Here is an 18,847-nt window from a genome sequence, read left to right as displayed (position 1 = left end):
TGAAGAATATCCATTCTATTTCACCAATAAGGATGGGAATAGAAAGAGAGAACAAATAGATACATTCTAACTGACATGGGGGGGGGGGTAATTCCCTCAGCCTATTCTAAATCTAACCAACTGTTCCTCATTGAGGATTGCAGACTTGAACAGTATGAGGTTGAACTACAATAGAAAGGAAGAGAGGGAAGCAATGCGGAGTACTTTGGGTGAGACAGCTGGGTGATTTTTATAAACTGCACTTTTAATTTTGTTTTTATGATGCAGTGCAAAGCACACTGCAATCTGATTTGTGTGATGCGGGTTGTTTTCCAGATGTATTATAAGATGATTCTGATATTTTATATGAGAGTTAAATATTCCAACTGGATAGAAGAGATAAAAAACTGACTAGAAGACAAGTGAACAGAAGAAAGTCACCCCAAAGTTTTTCTTGACTCACCCTCTGCTAGTTAAGTATCGAGCAGCTGGGCTGTTTCTTGCTATATTCCCGGCTGGAGATATATGATCAGTAGTTACAGAATCACCAAAATTGAGCAGGACATAGGCATCAACTATGGATTTAGGAGGAGGAAGCTCCAAAGTCTGAATGTGTTAAAAATAAACATTTGCATGAGGAAGCGGCATGTCGAGAAACAAACATGTAAATGTTGTCTTCATCCAAATGACAAACAAAGGAAACAGTTTTTATGAAATCAGGAACATCAAATTATTTGTGCCTCCTTAATTCTCTTATTAGTCATCCCTCCAGAAACAGATTCATGGTGACATCAGGGAAAAATAAATGATTTTAACCTCCTCTGGCTCATTAAGGCTTTGATCCCATACACTTATTAAAAGTTGTGCTCCATTGGCTGTGGACCCCTGGCAAGTTATTATCCAACATTTTTGCTTATTCAATGTTCTGCCGGACCGTTTATGTTGGATAAGCGAAACTCAACTATATATGTATATATATGTGTATAGCAAAGGCCATAAACTAAACCCATCTTTCAACTTGAATATGTATAGATTATATACATGATACTTCTAATGTTTCTGCTCAACGCAGTTTAAAGAATGACATTTAAATCTCTTCTGACTTCCATGAAGATAGCCTGTCTATTTACAGGTGTCCAATTTTGTTTGTTGCTTGGTTTGAACAGCCACTTCTAAAAGTTTCATAAGGAAATAGAGATAATGTTTCATCATTTTCACACAACACTGAAGGACACTGCTTAAGCTTTATATAATAATTGAAGCAAAACACCCCCAAGTGGTCATGTGCGCATACAATTACAATGCAAAGTGGGGAGCAACTAGAAAATATCTCAGAAAAGGAAGCCGGGAGAGCTACACTTACCAGGTTTTCAAAAAACGGAGGAGATTTAATATATGTGGATTTTGGATTCCAAGCATATAACTTGTCCGATGGAACATCTAAATCATTCCAAGCTTTATTTACAGTCTGTGAGGGGAAACAGAAAGAGAAAGAAACAGGAGAAAACATATGAGTATAACATTTCAAAATACATCCTTATGAGTAAGTTACTGAATAAAATAGCCAATACGGGTGCGTTTTATAGTGTTGGAAATCTGAAGCAGAGATGTTGTACATTTTGCCCTCCGTTGCTCAGTAGAAAACAGAAAGCTAGGTCCATCACTGATCCCATACTTTACATAGCAAACAACAACAACAACAACAACAACAAACCACAACAACAACAACAAGGGTACAAAAATAATCTAGTCCTTATCTGTGGCCCTGACAGAAATCTACCACTGAAGTATCTCCAGTGTGAGACCATTTCACTTCAGTTTCTAAACCACAACAAAGGTTATTTCCTAATAAACCCACTATCCTAGTGTCAATTTCAATTGAGCCAATACCCCAACACTGGTCAAGATTTTATAACTATTTTATGTAAAGCATTTTATGTACATACTACGTATTATATTTTACAGTAGAGTCTCACTTATCCAAGCTTCACTTATCCAAGGTTCTGTATTTCCAAGGTAGTCTGCCTTTTAGTAGTCATTGTTTTTGTAATAAATGTTGCAATGTTTTGGTGCTAAATTCGTAAATACAGTAATTACTACATAACATTACTGTGTATTGAACTGCCTTTTCTGTCAATTTCTTGTAAAACATGATGTTTTGGACAAAAAAAAGCACAGTGTCTTACTGAGGTTATAATTTCGGTTCCTTTCAATTTCCCCCGTTTTTCTCTTTTGTCAGTTTAAACAATGTTTCTAATCCTTATGGTTACAAATATTTGCTTGGAAATGTACAGTCAATGTTTGATAAGATCTGAAAAGCCAGAGCAATTGTGGTTTAAGAAGCCTAATATTAATAACCAGATGTGAGGTTTCCCTGCCATTCCCTATCACTAGTAGAAGAAATAATCCAAAACAATGACATGTGTAGAATTGTGCAAATAAGGGCAAAAGTGATAGCTACAGCTCACAGAAGTCTCTGGCCTATAGATATCAAAGAAGTAGATTTATATCCATAAAAACTCATGTGAAAATATACCAGTCAAACGTAATGGAGCTGCTGGATTATTCTCACATTTTACTCTTGACCTTTTCCATTTTATGCTATAGTAACAATAAAATGTATCAGAAAATTCGACACATTCTCCCTTTCTTCCTAACTGTGTCTAATGAATGTGTCCTTATTTGACTCATCACAGCTTGCTAGAAACACAGTGTGAGTGGATTATGAATGTTTCTGCGTCTCTGGAGAGGTTTGAGATGCTTTAGAGTTTGAGAAAAAATCTGTTCATTAAAAGAGGAGCTCAGCAGACATTCATATTGTGAACTCTAGCATGGGAATTGGAAACCTAAGAGTTCCTGAAAAGTGAGACAAGATGAACTTTCCACCCCTTCCAGCTCTATAAGGCTAGAATTTCATAACCTCTGTCGTCTGATTAAAATCAGTATGATACCGAACAGTAACAGAATGTGGAATGATGCAAAAACACAATTCTGATGTCCACTCAAGGCACTGAATGAAAGCAGTAAATTATACAATTCCTCTATGTTACAACAAAAACTATTACCTCTATTTTCTGGTAGACCTCTTTAAACATCCCTGGAATGACATGCTGGCGCTCGACTGCTTGGATTTCCTCTCTCAAAGGCCAAATGTCTTTCAGAAAGATCTTCTTTCCTTGTGCATTGACACCTGCAGTAAATTGAGTAGATGGGTTGAAATTGTGATGACATTTGGAAAAAACATTTACATGCCCACATCAAAATCCAGGACACAATAGGCAAACTTATTAAACTTGAGATAGTATAGTTGCTTACCTGTAACTGTGTTTCTTCGAGTGGTGATCTGTGGAATCCACACACATGGTAGTTACCTGCACCTGTGCAGCATTTCGGAACTATCACAGCTGTTTAAAATTGGCCATCACCCCGCCCTTCCTCCCCTGAGGGTATATAGCAGCCAGGCGGGGTTATGGCCTTGTTCCTTGCCGACGCAGCGGCTGAAGAAAAAAGCATGATGACAGCGGGGAGGAAGGGCGGGGTTGTGTGGATTCCACAGATCACCACTCGAAGAAACACAGTTACAGGTAAGCAACTATACTTTCTTCGTTCGTGGTGTCTGTGGAATGCACACACATGGTAGACTAGCAAGCTACTTACCATGGATGGTGGGCGTCATGCCAACGTTGAAGATAGTACGGCTCTCCCGAAGGCTGTCTGACGCATGGACATGAGGTCCACCTTGTAGTGGGTCATGAACGTCAATGGTGTGGCCCAGGTTGCCGCACGACAGATGTCTTCCAAGGGAATCCCACGGCAGAAAGCAGTGAAGGCGGCCACGGCTCGTGTGGAATGGCCTTTGAGTCCAGCCGGGAGCTCCTCACCAGCCAGCTGGTATGCCAGCCGGATTGCTGCCACGACCCAGGCGGAAAATCTTTGTGAAGACACCGGCGTCCCCCTGGTGTCAGTTCGGTATTGCAGGAAGAGACGAGGAGACTTCCTAAAATCTTTGGTGCAGTTGACGTAATATGCCAAGGCCCTCCGAACATCGACCATGTGGAGAGACTGTTTGAGCTGTGTGGACGGCTTCTAGAAAAATCCCGGGAGCACGATGTCCTGGGAGACGTGGAATAGTGTGGCTACTTTGGGTAAAAAGGCTACATCTGTCCGCATGACAACCTTGTCCTTATGGAACCGTATATATGGCTCATCTGCCCGGAGAGCACAGAGCTCGCTGGCTCGACGAGCGGTGGTGACAGCAACAAGAAACGCTGTCTTCCATGATAGAAAGGAAAGGTCAATCGAGGCAAGTGGTTCAAAGGGAGGCTTTGTCAACGCAGAAAGCACCAGCTGGAGTCGCCATGCGGGTGGCGGCGGAGCTCGTGGCGGGTAAGTATTCTTGAAACCCTGGAGGAACACTTGGACCAATGGATCCTGGAAGCAAGAGGAAAGTCCTTGGCGCTTGCGATACGCCGAGATTGCTGACAAATAGCACTTTAGCGAAGAAAGGGCTAACCCCCTGCATCCTAATGATGCCAGGAAGTCTAGGAGCAGTGGCGTAGGAGCTGCCAAAGGGTCAGTGCCACGGTCCCTCGCGAACTCGGTGAACTTGGCCCACTTGCGGTCATAGGACCGCCTAGTCGATGGTCTGTGGGCCGCTGCCAGGATGTCTAAGACTGCTGTGGAGAGCGGCTGGGCTGGATCCTCCACGCAACGAGGTGTAGCCAGGCGAGATCCGGATGCCGGAGGGTGCCATGCTCGCTGGTCAACAGGTGCTACCAGAATCACGTCCGCGCCATCGTGGTAGATCTTGGCTACCACCCTGGACAGCAACGGCACCGGAGGGAAGGCGTAAAGGAGGAGACCTGTCCAGCGGAAGAGAAACGCATCCCCTAGACAGCCCGTCCTGGACGGCCTTGCCCCCCAGGCGCAAAAGTGCTGGCATTTGGAGTTGAGGCTTGTTGCAAAAAGGTCCACAGTTGGCTGACCCCACTGATGGAAGAGGGCTTTGGCCTCGGCAGGATGAAGAGACCACTCGTGACCGGTGCTGCGAGACCGACTGAGCTGGTCGGCCAGCATGTTCAGGTGGCCCGGGACGTGCACCGCTACCAGGCGGATGTTGTTGCGCAGACACCAGTTCCACAGGGTCAACGTGAGGGCGAGGAGCGACCGTGATCGCGTCCCGCCCTGCTTGTTTATGTACCATGCCACTGTGGTGTTGTCTGTGCAAATCTGCAGTGTGGCCATGGAGAACATCGCGGAACACTTGCACCGCCTTGTACAGGGCCAGCAACTCTAGGAGATTGATGTGACGAGTCTGTTCGGACGGCGACCAGTGGCCGCGTACCGAGAGAGAGCCGGTGTGAGCTCCCCAGCCTTCCAGGGAGGCGTCTGTAGTCAGCATGCAAGATGGCTCGGGAGTCCGAAAAGGCATGCCACGGCACACGTTCGCTCGCACCAGCCACCAATGGAGCGAGAGTCGGACAGACGGTGGTAGGTACAGATGTATAGAGGGGTTGTCTCGGAGAGGGTGAAAGACCTGCAGGAACCATGACTGCAGGGTTCTCATCCTCAAACGGGCAAACGGCGTTACCGCCGTAGTCGATGCCATATATCCCAGCAGAGATCTTACAGGCTGGTTGGGACGCAGGGCTGGTGTCTTGCTCAAAGAGCCGCCTTGCGAAGTACTGCAAACCGATCATCTGGTAGGTATGCCCTGCGAGTGGCAGAGTCCAAGACCGCCCCGATGAAGGCGATGTTCTGAGAGGGCCATAGGTTGGACTTGGTGTAGTTGACCACCAAGCCGAGGTCCTGAAGGAGTGAGAGCGTAAACTGAATGTCATGAAGGAGTAAAGAACGAGATCGTGCCACCAGTAACCAATCATCGATATACGGGAACACCGTGACAGAATGAGTGCGGAGATAGGCCGTCACTGCCGCCATCACCTTAGTGAAGACTCTGGGTGCCGCAGAAATCCCAAAGGGGAGAACCCTAAAACAATATGCTTCACGACCAATGGCAAACACCAGAAACCTGTGATGCTGTGGAGAGATCGCGACGTGAAAATATGCGTCGCGCAAATCAACAGTCGCAAACCACGGTCCTTCCGGCAGGAGCAGGAGGATGGTTGGCAAAGTCACCATCCGAAACGTAGGCGACAGAATGTGTTGATTTAGGGTTCTGAGGTCCAAAATTGGATGCTGGCCTCCGCCCTTTTTAGAAACCAAAAAGTATCGTGAAAAAAAGGCTGAAGAAAACAAAGTAGGGTGCAAGGGAACAATTGCCCCTTTACTCAGCAGAGTGCTAACCTCCTGGTTGAGGACCTCCGATGGCTGTGTTACTTTCACACAGCCAGTCCTTGGCCGGGCACAGAAATCAATTTTGTAGCCAAACTGGACTACATTCAGGACCCATTGGTCCGTGGTAATGGCCTGCCATTTAGGGAAAAAGGAGGCTAACCGAAAACCAAACTCAAAGTGCACCCTAGGCAAGAGCTGCCGCTCTTCTAGACATGAAAAATCATCAGGGAGAGGAGAGGCATTACCACGTTGTGGAATAGAGCCCGATACCACACGAAGAGAAGACATAAGAGGAGAAGAGGTGATGGCGCTAAAAACGCCGTCTGGACCTCGACTGGTATCGGCCTCTGCCCTGCTGGAGCGAGGAGGCTGCGTTTGACGCGAGGGTTGGGCCGGGGTGGTCTATGGGAAGGATCTTGATCCCCCCGTATAGGGTCTGCGAGAATAGGAGGGGGATGGTGTCCACCTACCCCTGCCATACGAGGTATTCTGCGTCGTATAGCCATACTTATGAGCGGCTTGGCGCACATCTTGCTTATGCTTAAGCTTGTCGTCGGTGTCGGGGTTAAAGAGGCCGGAGTCATGGGCAGGCAAATTTTCAGCTAAGGCTCTGCCTGCTTCTGAAAGGGTAGACGCCCTTAGACATGCATGGCGGCGAATGGTGGTAGAAGTGGCAAACATGCAGCCTGCTGCATCGGCCGTGTGTTTGGCCATGTCCTTCTGGGCCCTTGCCACCATCAAAGCCTCTTGATGAATCGCAGAAGCGTAGGCACGGTGATCTCGTGGCAGACTGGCAATATATGCTCCCATCTTCTTAGGGAGATATTCTTGATAAGAAGACAAATAAGCCCCATAGTGGGCTAAACGAGTCACAAAGGCCGCTCCTGCATGGACTTTCCTCCCTAGGCCATCCAACTTTTTGCCTTCCTTATCGGCTGGCGTTGTTTGAGTTGTGGCCCTTCTCCCCGTAGCCATGTCGGCAACAATGGTGTTTGGGGCTGGAGGTTTAGCGATCCATGGGGCCGCGGAAAGGTCTATTTTATACAAGAGATCTGCTCTCCTGGATACAGGAGCCACCACAGAAGGAGCCATATCAGGAGTTTTAGTTAACTGAAGGAGGTATGGAATCGCTGGTAGGACCGCTGCAGGCAGAGGGGCCTGCTGTTGTTGGTCCGAAGGAAAAAGAAAATCCTCTACTGGTTTTTGAGAAGGCGCAACCGGCACCTTCAATGCCTTAGTAAAGCGAGACAATAAAGCTGAAAAGGCTGCATTGTCAACAGATCCAACCGGTTCAGGCTGGTCCTGAGGGCATGGCTCTTGTTGGGATTGAGAATCTGGTGAGGCTGAGAGAGACTCCAAAGCCTCCACATCCAAGGCCTCAAGCTGGCCTGCTGTGGCCTGGTCTTTCCCCTGAAGGGAGAGAATAGGGGGCTGAGAGTGAGTGCGCTCTGGTACCAATACAGGGCCAAACACATAGGCTCTCCCTCCTGGGGAGCGATGCACAAAGTCCTCCTGGGCTGGGGTATAGGCCTGAGGCCCACCCTGCCAAGTCACAAGGCTAGGGGGCGATACAAATTGAGAAGAGCCATAATAAGATGGACTACGGGACCGGCTCAGTAATGGAGAGTCAAATAAGTCATTTGAAAAGGCAGCCGCGTTCAAGGGCAGGAACGGGTCCGAGGGGGAAAGCTCACCACCGCTTATGACCTTTGATGTTGAGGCCTCTGGCAGCCGCCGGGGCCTGGAGGCCAGCTCTGCTGCTGCCGCCCTCGGCAGAAAATCAGGCACTCCAGGGCTCTTGCAGGGGCCTGCCTCCGCTTCGGGGAGGACTGCCACTTCCGCATCTCCCGGCGTCCTCCGCATGAGGTACCCGGTCTCGCGAGACTTCTGAGTTGGCGTGGGCGGAGCTAGCAAGGAGCCGGATGGACACGGCTCCTGCTGAGGCCTCGTGCGTGCTGCAGACGCAGCTGAGGCAGATGCCTCCGCACGCTTCTTTTTCTTTTGTTTCCGGCTGTGGCTCTCCTCAACCAGCCGGGAGGAGGACGCAGGAGCCGGAGAAGCGGAGCGTGGTCGCTTGGCTGGAGAGGCAAGGAGTGGCAAAGCTGGAGGCCCTTCCGGCAGGAGGGAGGTTGAGGCCTGCTCCGAGGGAGGTAAAAGTGCACGCTCATAAAGGAGCGCTTTAAGGCGCTTCTCCCTGTTTCTTCGGGCCTGTGGGGTAAAAGCCCTGCAGGCATCACAAGTTTTAGTTGAATGTGCCTCCCCCAAATAGAGGAGGCACTTGTCATGGCTATCCTTGTCGGGCAGGTTCCCGGCACAGCCGGTACACTTCTTAAAGCCCGAAGCCATAATACTAACTAACAAAAACCGAATAACTATTCAAAAATAAAGAAATAAATCTAGAGAGTTCCCTAACAGCTTAGTTCCAAGCTGCGGCGGAAGAAAAAGGAACAAGGCCATAACCCCGCCTGGCTGCTATATACCCTCAGGGGAGGAAGGGCGGGGTGATGGCCAATTTTAAACAGCTGTGATAGTTCCGAAATGCTGCACAGGTGCAGGTAACTACCATGTGTGTGGATTCCACAGATCACCACTCGAAGAAATATTTGGTACAGGGGATGTTGGAAATAGCAACCTCCCAAGCTTCTCACTGTTTATTTGTTAATGTATGTATTTGTCAATCTGTATTCTATGTGTATGTTGATTTGCCAGTTTGTATCTCTTTGCAAGACTGAATACAAAATGGAGTCTTGTGATTGTACTGAGCATGTGAAGACTCAAGACTCCATTTTGTTTTCAGACTTGCATCAGACCTCAGTGGAGGTGGATGCATGTATGTGTTTGGTCTTCAATGAAAGCAGATGTTTGTGTCCAGACCTCAGTGGAGATGGATGCATGTATGCTTATGGATTTCGGTAACTACAAGTATACTTAAAGACTATGGACTATTGATTAAGAATCACACCCTGTGTACTCAACACAGAGAGAAGCTACATCCTATCTATAACTGAACTAATACAAGATGTTTATGAGTAAACAAGATGCTATTTTTCAATTTTTTAAAAATCTCTGAGTGTATATTTTAAACTAAGAGGTTTCAAGGGAGTGTATATCTTTTGGACAACTACAACTGCAAAGAAACATTTTTAAAAACTCTGCTAACCAAATATATTTTTGTAGTGACATGTCTTTATCCTTGGCAGTTTAAAGACATGTTTTTTCAGTTTAACAGCTGAGTTACCTGTATGCCATTACATGAATACTTGTGAACATCACCAGTCCAGAGCTGACAAGGTCATGCTTTTCTTGACTAGTGGTTTTCCAAAGGTGGTCTCCACATATTCACGGAGATTCACATTTGTGAAAAGGATATGTGGCCAGAGACTGGGTGCAGTTATTTTTCAATAGGTTATGCAATAGGGGAAAATTCACATAACTACAGAAAGAAAACAGTTACTTCTAATTCTGTACAATTATTTTTGGATTCTTACTTATTCCAAAACAATCAATACAAAGACACAATGTATAGTTCGAAGCAATGTCTTACCCAGAGGCTCCTTTTCAAAGTCAATCCTTACAGTCCCAGCAATAGCATAGGCTATGACCAATGGCGGGGAAGCTAAATAATTGGCACGAGTGTTTGGATGGACACGGCCCTCGAAATTCCTGTTTCCAGAAAGGACACCCACCGCAACAAGGTCTCCCTGTGCAAAGAAAATGCAAAATCCAATAGTTTCTGGTGTGGGCCATGAGAAAGAGAGATCCTGGGGAAAAGCAACTAAGCCTTACGTGAAATCACTCTCTTTGAAATGCAAGAAACATTTAAAGGAGAAAGGGTTTAAGGATTGATTCAAAAGTGTGTCCAACTTTACTGGAATAGTAGACTGCAAAGCAAGACACTCTGCTTGATGCATGCATACACTAAACTTTTACTCAAGAAAGTTAATGAAGTCCAACCAGACATATATTGTGGTCTCATCCAGCTGTGTTTTGTGACAGTCTCCCCATTTTGGCAAGTAAAGGAAGGTTTAACCATCAGAACTGGCTATTTATCAATGTTCCAACAAGCTGCTATATATGGCTAGTCTTTAGCTTGAGAGGTTGCAAGTTGTAGAGAATTGTCTTCAAGGCTCACTAACAACACAGAATAATGTCATTTTAAATCTTGGTTATATGCCTCTGAATAAACTGATTTCCAATTCTTGAAATACAGTGTTCCCTCACTTATCGCTAGGGTTAGGTTCCAGGACAACCTGCAATAAGTGAAAATCCATGAAGTAGGGACACTATATTTATTTTAATATTTATACATTATTTTAGTAGTTATACACTATTTTAAGTCTTTATCAACCAATCGTGTGTTGATAAATCGCCTCCCTCTCCTCCCGTTGCCACCTGGGCTCCTTTTCTCTCCCTTTGGCTTCTCCTTCCTCCCTTCCTTAGGCTGTAAATTGTAATTTTTATGATTTATAATAGCCTTTTAGAGTTTATTGAAAAACCGCAAAACAGCGAATCTGTGAAAAGTGAACCAGAAAGTAGTGAGGGAACGCTGTAAAGGATTACTGCCAATATCAAAGCTCTGTTTTGGAAGCTATATTTAATAACATTTATCTTCACTTCTACATAAACCAAGGCAAGAAAACGGTCACTTTGCAAGTGTTGTTGGATTACAACTCTCATCATTCTCAACTACTGGCTACATTAGATAGGCTGATAGATGTTATAGTCTAACAACAGCTAGGGGGCTACATATTTCTTCTCCTTGCTATAAATCCTGTAGACATAAAACCAAGCAGATCTTTTACATTACTTTTAAATGAAGCCCGGGTGCTAATATATCTTACAGCTGAACACTGAACAGAAATATGGCTTACCTGAGTAATGGCTTCAACAACAGTCTCAGGTAGTGGTCCACTGTTACCAATACATGTCATACATCCATAACCTACTACATCAAACCTAAGGAGAATATTAAATAAATTATGTTATCAGATGATTTCAAGGTTAGTAATATTGATATATAAAACATTGGGGAGCCCCTGCATAAACCCTTGTGCCGGCAGGACTGCTGACTGACAGGTCAGTGGTTCGAATTTGGGGAATGGGTGAGCTCCCCTCTGTCAGCTCCAGCTCCCCATGTGGGGACATGAGAGAAGCCTCTCACAGGGATGGTAAAACATCAAACATTGAGGCGTCCTCTAGCAACGGCCAATCCTCTCACACCAGAAGCGACTTGCAGTTTTTTAAGTTGCTCCTGACACACACAAAAACAAACAAACATAAAACATTACTCATGTTCCAAAATATGACTGCGGAAATCAGAGCTGGAATTGTCCTGGTGACTTACAAAGGCATAACTGAGGGTTACACTACCATAAACATTTCCTTGGAAACTCTGCAAGGATTCAGTACCTTTGCCCTCTCTTACAAAATGGCAGGAAAATTGTGCTAGTTTTGTACCCCATTCCAAAACCGAAATTGCTTTGGGTACACTTTCTTTTTTAAAAAATGGCTGGTACTGGGAACTTTGGGAGACTGGTGGGCGCTTCAGAGGATGCTCAAAATGAGTCCAGGCCCCCCTTTCCTTGCCCCAGATACATGTATTTGTTCTCTTACTTTAAGGGAGTATCTGGTGCTGAAATACAAATCAACTGAAGTCTTAGACCAAAATTAATAAATTAAAAAATAACCTCATACCCTAGTTGAGCAAGATAAGGCATAACACCACTCTCCTTCAGATAGTATGTAACTACTCCACTTCCTGGGGACAGACTAGTTTTGATGTATGGTTTCACAGCCAGACCAGCTTCCACAGCTTTCTTTGCAAGCAATCCTATAGAAAAATGCACAGCCATATATTTATACGTAATATATCAATGTTCACATGATGACACTTTGCTTTAAAACAGATCCTGCATTTAGTCTTGTAGTGGTCATTCAGGCCAGGGCTCTCCAAAGCCAGACAGAAATCCTTATTGACTTCTTGCCAATAGTATTATACTACTTGCTTTTCTACTTCAACAGATGGAGAAACTATCAGCTATGCTGAAAAGCAATTGATTCACCTGACCAACCACACAAAAACTATAATCGACTTTAAAGCCTTGCCTTCAGGAACTGCTAAAGCAGCCCTCCAGGTGTTTTAGATTTCAACTCCCACAATTCATAGCAGCTGGCTGGGATTTCTGGGAGTAGAAATCCAAAATGCCAAAGTTTGTCCATGCCTGTGCTAAAGCCACAGTTGGCACAGCTCCTCACCAGGAGATATGGGGAAAAACAAAGTAAACTCCTGGGTTTTTAGGGAGGCAATTAGTCTGAATCAGAATGTGGATGTAAGAGATCCAGTGGGTGTGTAAACTGTCTTTCACCTTTCCCTGATTTTTTTTGGTAGTTCCTGTGTAGACAATCCTCTTCCCCCCCTCCCAGTCCTAAAATCCCCATTCTAAGGTAAAGGTAAAGATTTTCCCTGACATTAAGTTTATTCGTGTCCAACTCTGGGGGTTGGTGCTCATCTCCATTTCTAAGCCTAAGAGCCAGCATTGTTCGTAGACACCTCCAAAGTCATGTGGCCAGCATGAATGCATGGAGCATTGTTACCTTCCCATTGTTACCTTTAGCAGTACTTATTGATCCACTCACATTTGCATGTTTTCGAACTGCTAGGTTGGCAGAAGCTGGGGCTAACTATGGGAATTCACACCGTTGTTAATCCCCATTCTACTCCGGATTAAATGGCTGTGTAGAGGCAGCCTAATTAATAGTGGGATAACCATTGTTGGGAAAATGAAAAGCATGTCTTTTTAGTGGTCTGTTTACTGCTCTGCAAAGGGGACTAGCTGGAAATATTTTGCTGACTGAGGCATAGCAGTGACCAGCACTCACCCACCCCTGTTTCATAAGCCACTATCTATGTTATTTTGGAACCCGAGGTCCCCAAATCCCACTTCTCTTGGTCCTGGCACCCACTGAACAATCTGTTGCCCTTTTAGAACACATCAAGGCATCTGCTTTTGTCTGCTTAATGATAGCGATGACACTGACTACACTTAGGAATCTGTGAATGTTAAGTTGTGCTCAATAGGAATCCAAGAACAACAGGGCTGGAGTCTCATCTTCAGCCAAATCAGTTTATGACCTCAGCCAGAAACAAAACAGAGCAACAGGTTTTCAAGAATTTTAGTATGGTCATCTACTAAAAGAACCCTGGGAATCTGTAGTTATTGTAGAGGTTTCTACATATCCTCTCTTTAACCACATGTGAATATGTTGAGCAAATAAATGAGCAGATTTGGAGAGCAAGTGCAAAGTTTGTAATTTCAAGCAGCCACAGATTTTCAATCAAGTTCCTATAATGTAATCAACTTGGAATTCAACAGCAATACAGGTTTATATACAAATGTATATTACCAAGTATGCAGAGCTCATACAAAAAGAAAGAGCTCACACCCAGTGGGAATGGACCTACTTGGAATTAAGTGCTATTCACTAATATGACTAAATGATTGATTCCATCTCATCTAGTGATACATTTGTTGGATCAGCAACAAAAAGGGGGAGGGGAGGGCAGTGAAGTGATTCTCAACAAATGCAATAGAAGTTGTGCACAAGGACAAGACACTTACCTGCTCCTAGCATAACAGAGGGATTACTTGTGTTGGTACAGCTGGTGATGGCAGCAATCACAACTGACCCATGTGTAAGTTCAAACTCCAGGTCATTGTAAACAAAGTTCACCTTGTTATGGTGATGTTCAGGGGCAATTTGGAAACCTTTGAACCCTTGCTATAAGAAAGACCAAATAAAGAAGCAGAAGTATTTTAAATTAAGGGGTGGAGGGAATGCGTCAAAAAGAAAAGTGAGGGAGAGCACATGCGAAAGAGAGAGCAGCCATTCTAGTAAACAATACCAATTGCGTCAAATAGTAGAATAACATTTGGGAGCTGAAGAACTCCATGAAGAACCAGGGAATGTGGACCTTTTGGTTTTTCAGATATACAGTAGTTGGACTCTGTTTTCTCTGGTCATTCATGATGGAAGTCTGCGTTCAGCATCATCTGGAGGGTCACACATTTCCTCTCACACAGAAGCATGCATATTCAAGTCACCCCCAAGTAATATTATGGGCTATGGTTAATCATATTTTTTGTATCTGTGCAAGGCTCTGGAAGCAAACTCCTGCAGATATGGCAGGCCCACTGTATAATGTTTGACTGTATGGATTTAAGAATGGTTAACTGTTGTCTAGTGATACTGTGAAAAATACTGTTTTCCCAAAATGTAGCATTTTATAGAAAGGATTGCTGGGACTCTCTTGTCTGTGTAATGTCCCAAAGCAGTATAAGAAGTAAAACAAAATTCCAAAGAGATCAAAAATCTCTTTGGGCCCACAGAAGTGAGGAAGAGGGGCAGGGATTCCTCTTTAGAAGATGGCAACAAAATAAAACCTCAATGAAAGAAAGATTAGAAGAATTAGCATAGTTTAGAGAAGAAAATATTTATTTGTCCAAGACAGATCCATAAGTAAACATGGGAATATCATACATATGACAAATGCTTTACTAGTACAAGGGAGGACAAACTGTCTACTATATATTTAAAATCATTATACGTTTAAAAGGTAGATTGCATTACTATTCCATGGGTGAAATAAATATACTATCAAAAGGAATAAGTAGCTAGACAGTGGCTCAAAGAAACACTTGGAATTAATCATTTTAAAATATAGAAGCCTAGATAACAAGCCTGAAGCAATAGTCACCCTTGCCATGAGGAAAAGAAATAATCATTGTCAAAACTGGCATTACCTTTGCTCCTAAGCATGCCTCAAAATCCTTCTTCATATCAGAGACCACAACTTTGTCCTGTGGTCTTTTAGGGCCGCTACAGCATGGCACTACAGTTTTGAGATCCAACTCTATAATCTATGTAAAAGAGAGACATTAGTTTTGGGTGTATGTATGATAAACCCAAGTTACCATCCAAAGTATAGTGTTTTATGGCTAACAGCCAAAAAGGTTTTTTTATTATTATTTTTGTCAACATTTTTTTATTAGAAATGTTCCTGAGCTATATTATAATATAATATATTTGGGGCTATTCTCTCTCAAAATACAGTAGAGTCTCACTTATCCAAGCTAAACAGGCCGGCAGAAGCTTGGATAAGCGAATATCTTGGATAATAAGGAGGGATTAAGAAAAAGCCCATTAAACATCAAATTAGGTTATGATTTTACAAATTAAGCACCAAAACATCATGTTATACAACAAATTTGACAGAAAAAGTAGTTCAATACGCAGTAATGTTATGTTGTAATTACTGTATTTACGAATTTAGCACCAAAATATCACGATATATTGAAAACATTGACTACAAAAATGGCTTGGATTATCCAGAGGCTTGATAAGCGAGGCTTGGATTAGTGAGACTCTACTGTAGTTAATGACTGGGATGGGAATGATCAAGTTGATCAGTAAAATGTTATGTTGAACAATATAGCATAGAGGACTATTACTGTATGTTTGAAAATAAGAATGAAAACTTCCCCAATGAAGATCTCATAGCACTCTTGCCAAGTGCTGTGAGATCAGAAATAATGAACTAATGCTATGTAACAAAATTTGAACAATTTCTGTTCCTGGTTTGAAAGGGTTATTTCCTGTTTAATGGTGTGGTCCTTACTTTGAAAGTAGTTTTTATATTCCAGAAATTTCATTTTTGTTGCTGTCACAAATTATGTTGAATTGGTTGAGACTCAATGAACTATTCATTGAAAAACTATAGCAAAATGTCCTGCAAAAACAAAGTTTTTACAGTTTAATAAACATTTTACATGTTTTTATGATAGAACCAATTAGGAAATAATGTTTATAACCTGGGAACAAAAATCGTGTTACATAGTGTAATGGGAAACGTTTCAGGATCTTTCAATACAAAAAATGGATACAAACACTGTGGTCTATGGCACTGTTCAAAACACTATCATATAAAAATTTTATCAAGAGCAATCAAAGAAGACATTTTTGAAGAAGTCACATATTTGTGACTTCTGGATTCAATCTCCCATCTGATCATGCCAAGGACTAGACCTTAAATATTGCAGACCACACCACAACAAATGTCCTTGCTGGATGAAAAGTTCACCAAATGCAGCACTAACAGCTATCAGGTTCCTCCACAAACCTCCACGCAGGGCATGGATGGCATACAACCTGGCTGTTTTGCCATTCAACTGGGGGAGATCTTTCTTGTAAAGGGTCTCCTTCCATTCACTCATATGGGAGAGAAGAATCTTCTAGAGAAATTGTGTCACTCTCAGCTTGACACAGCCTCTAGAGCAGTGATTCTCAACCTGTGGATCCCCAAATGTTTTGGCCTCCAACTCCCAGAAATCCTAGCAGCTGGTAAACTGGCTGGGATTTCTGGGAGTTGTAGGCCAAAACACCTGGGGACCCACAGGCTGAGAACCACTGCCCTAGAGAGTGAGCAAAGTTGAACTTTTAAGTGAGGGGCACTGGTAAGATGAGGTGGGAAACCTGTGGCCTTCGACATTTTGTGTATTTCCAAATTCTATTGGTCCCAGCTAGCTGGCCATTAGGCAGCAATATTGGGAACCACAGGTAATTGACATTGGGAGGACCAAAAATGCCCACTCTTAGAATAAGGGGACTAAGGAATAACTATTTAACTAATACCTGAAAGAAAATTCTACATCTATTCCAGGTAGTGTCACTCTGAATGGCAGATGTTGGGAACATTCCTTGCTATTTGGTTCTTTCTCAATATAGAAATGTTATGACTAGCTCATCCAGTTTCCACAATTTTAGGATCCCTACTTTCCCAGATTACAAAAAATAGTAGGCAAGATTCTGAGAGGTATGACTATTTATTTGAGCAATGTATAAAATGAAGAAAACCTACCTGAGTAAACTCTGGATCCTGAGATGAATTATTGAAATCTCTGAACATTCCTACAGCCTCAAGGTACTTTCTTATATGCTGAATCTTTTGTTGATCCCGGCCTAAAAAAGGAAGAGTAACAACCAAGTTGAAATGTCAAGGACACTGTTTAATGTAGTGGTTCCCAACCTATGGACCTTCAGGTGTTTTGAACTTCAGCTCCCACAGTTCCTAACAGTTGACTGAGATTTCTGTGAGTTGAAGCCCAAAACACCTGGAGGCCCAAAGATTGGGAACCACTGGTTTAATGGAACAGACCATTCAAGATGCTGGAAAGTATTTTAAAGAAGATCTAACAACTGAGACATAACAATTATTAGATGAAATATAAATTATTAAAATAATTGTATACTGGGGGAGTTGTACGTAAAACACTGATTGTGCTTACTCTGAAAAAACACATTTACATAGCCAAGATTTTTAAAAATAGGGCCAAATGATTTGAAAAAGATTTTTTCAAACTAGAAGTATGAATGACAAATATGATTTTTCAGCGTCAAATATGAAAGGGGATTTCCAATCTTTGTATTCAAGATACATTGAAATTCCTTTGACATTAGTGATGGCGTTATCTAGGAGTTTGCCCTTCAAAATAGCATTACTTTTTACAGATCTTAATTGTTAGGATGATCTATATAGTATTACAACATCTGTTGTATAAATGTTTAAAACATCATGTTAGGAGGAACTGTTAAGCGTTCCTTGAATAATTTGGGGACTGTATGCTTATTTTCTTTCTCTCTAACTGGGTCAGTTTTGATTTCTATAGTCAATGGAATAAAGTAATGCTACCTAACGCTCACTTTTTTAAACCATAATCTAAAGTACAGTAGAAGGCTCATACATGCAATATTTATATTTTTAAAAAGATATATAAAACAGGAAATATAGCCCCAATTCAGATATAATAAAACATTGGTTATGGCTATGAAAACTAGCTGGTATTGCCCTGTTCCCTCTTACTTGCTTCAAGCCCAAAGAAAAGAAAATGAGTTTTCTACTACTTTTTGTAGCAAGTCATGGTTTCTGGATTAATGTGAATACTTATTTTATAAATATGACTAAGTATGGACTTTAAAAACCATAACTTGTTTGCAAATCAGGAAAACTAGCAAAATAGTTTCTGCAAGACATTTTCCAGTATTTGCATGCAAATGAGAAAACATTTGTTTCAAATTTTAACCAAAAATATTTCATCTCCACTCCACATAAATGGGGTTGTGCAGAGGCCAGTGAGCAAATATTCATTCTATAATGGCAATCTGTGGTTAATTAATATATCTAAAGTGAGCCACGGGGTTACAGATGTTACTTAGACTATTCTTAAAATAAAGCATCCAATCCAGCTCTACATTAATGGTTCCATTTCAACATTTGAGATGTGTTGCTGCTACTCACCTGTTTGGACAAGGTATCTGATGCTAACTTCATCAACTGGGAAGAAGGCTGCAGTGGCTCCATATTCTGGGCACATGTTGGCAATTGTGGCTCGGTCCGCAATGGACAACTGAGCAACGCCAGGCCCAAAGAACTCTACAAATTTTCCCACGACTCCAACCTGACGTAAATGCTGAAATAAATTAAGAACTGAATTCAGTCCTACAGGACATTGCCTTA

At 42.8% G+C, this 18,847-nt stretch overlaps 1 protein-coding gene across 1 annotated transcript in view; it reads right to left on the bottom strand.

The window, feature by feature from the left end:
• aco1 (aconitase 1) overlaps positions 1-18,847 on the bottom strand; it is a 72,963-nt gene that overhangs the window by 18,895 nt on the left and 35,221 nt on the right. Inside the window, exons 8-17 of the mRNA XM_062971833.1 lie at positions 18,629-18,800; positions 17,192-17,292; positions 15,078-15,194; positions 13,896-14,055; positions 11,971-12,106; positions 11,148-11,232; positions 9,821-9,977; positions 3,045-3,169; positions 1,343-1,447; positions 443-585 (exon numbers count right to left, since the gene is read on the bottom strand). Coding sequence (XP_062827903.1) covers positions 443-585; positions 1,343-1,447; positions 3,045-3,169; positions 9,821-9,977; positions 11,148-11,232; positions 11,971-12,106; positions 13,896-14,055; positions 15,078-15,194; positions 17,192-17,292; positions 18,629-18,800 — 1,301 coding nt within the window. The remainder of the gene's footprint in view (positions 1-442; positions 586-1,342; positions 1,448-3,044; positions 3,170-9,820; positions 9,978-11,147; positions 11,233-11,970; positions 12,107-13,895; positions 14,056-15,077; positions 15,195-17,191; positions 17,293-18,628; positions 18,801-18,847) is intronic.

This window comes from Anolis carolinensis, chromosome 2, assembly GCF_035594765.1.
Source record: "Anolis carolinensis isolate JA03-04 chromosome 2, rAnoCar3.1.pri, whole genome shotgun sequence".
In the NCBI taxonomy this organism is placed as follows: Eukaryota; Metazoa; Chordata; class Lepidosauria; order Squamata; family Dactyloidae; genus Anolis; species Anolis carolinensis.
This window is presented reverse-complemented; position numbering and strand designations above follow the sequence as displayed.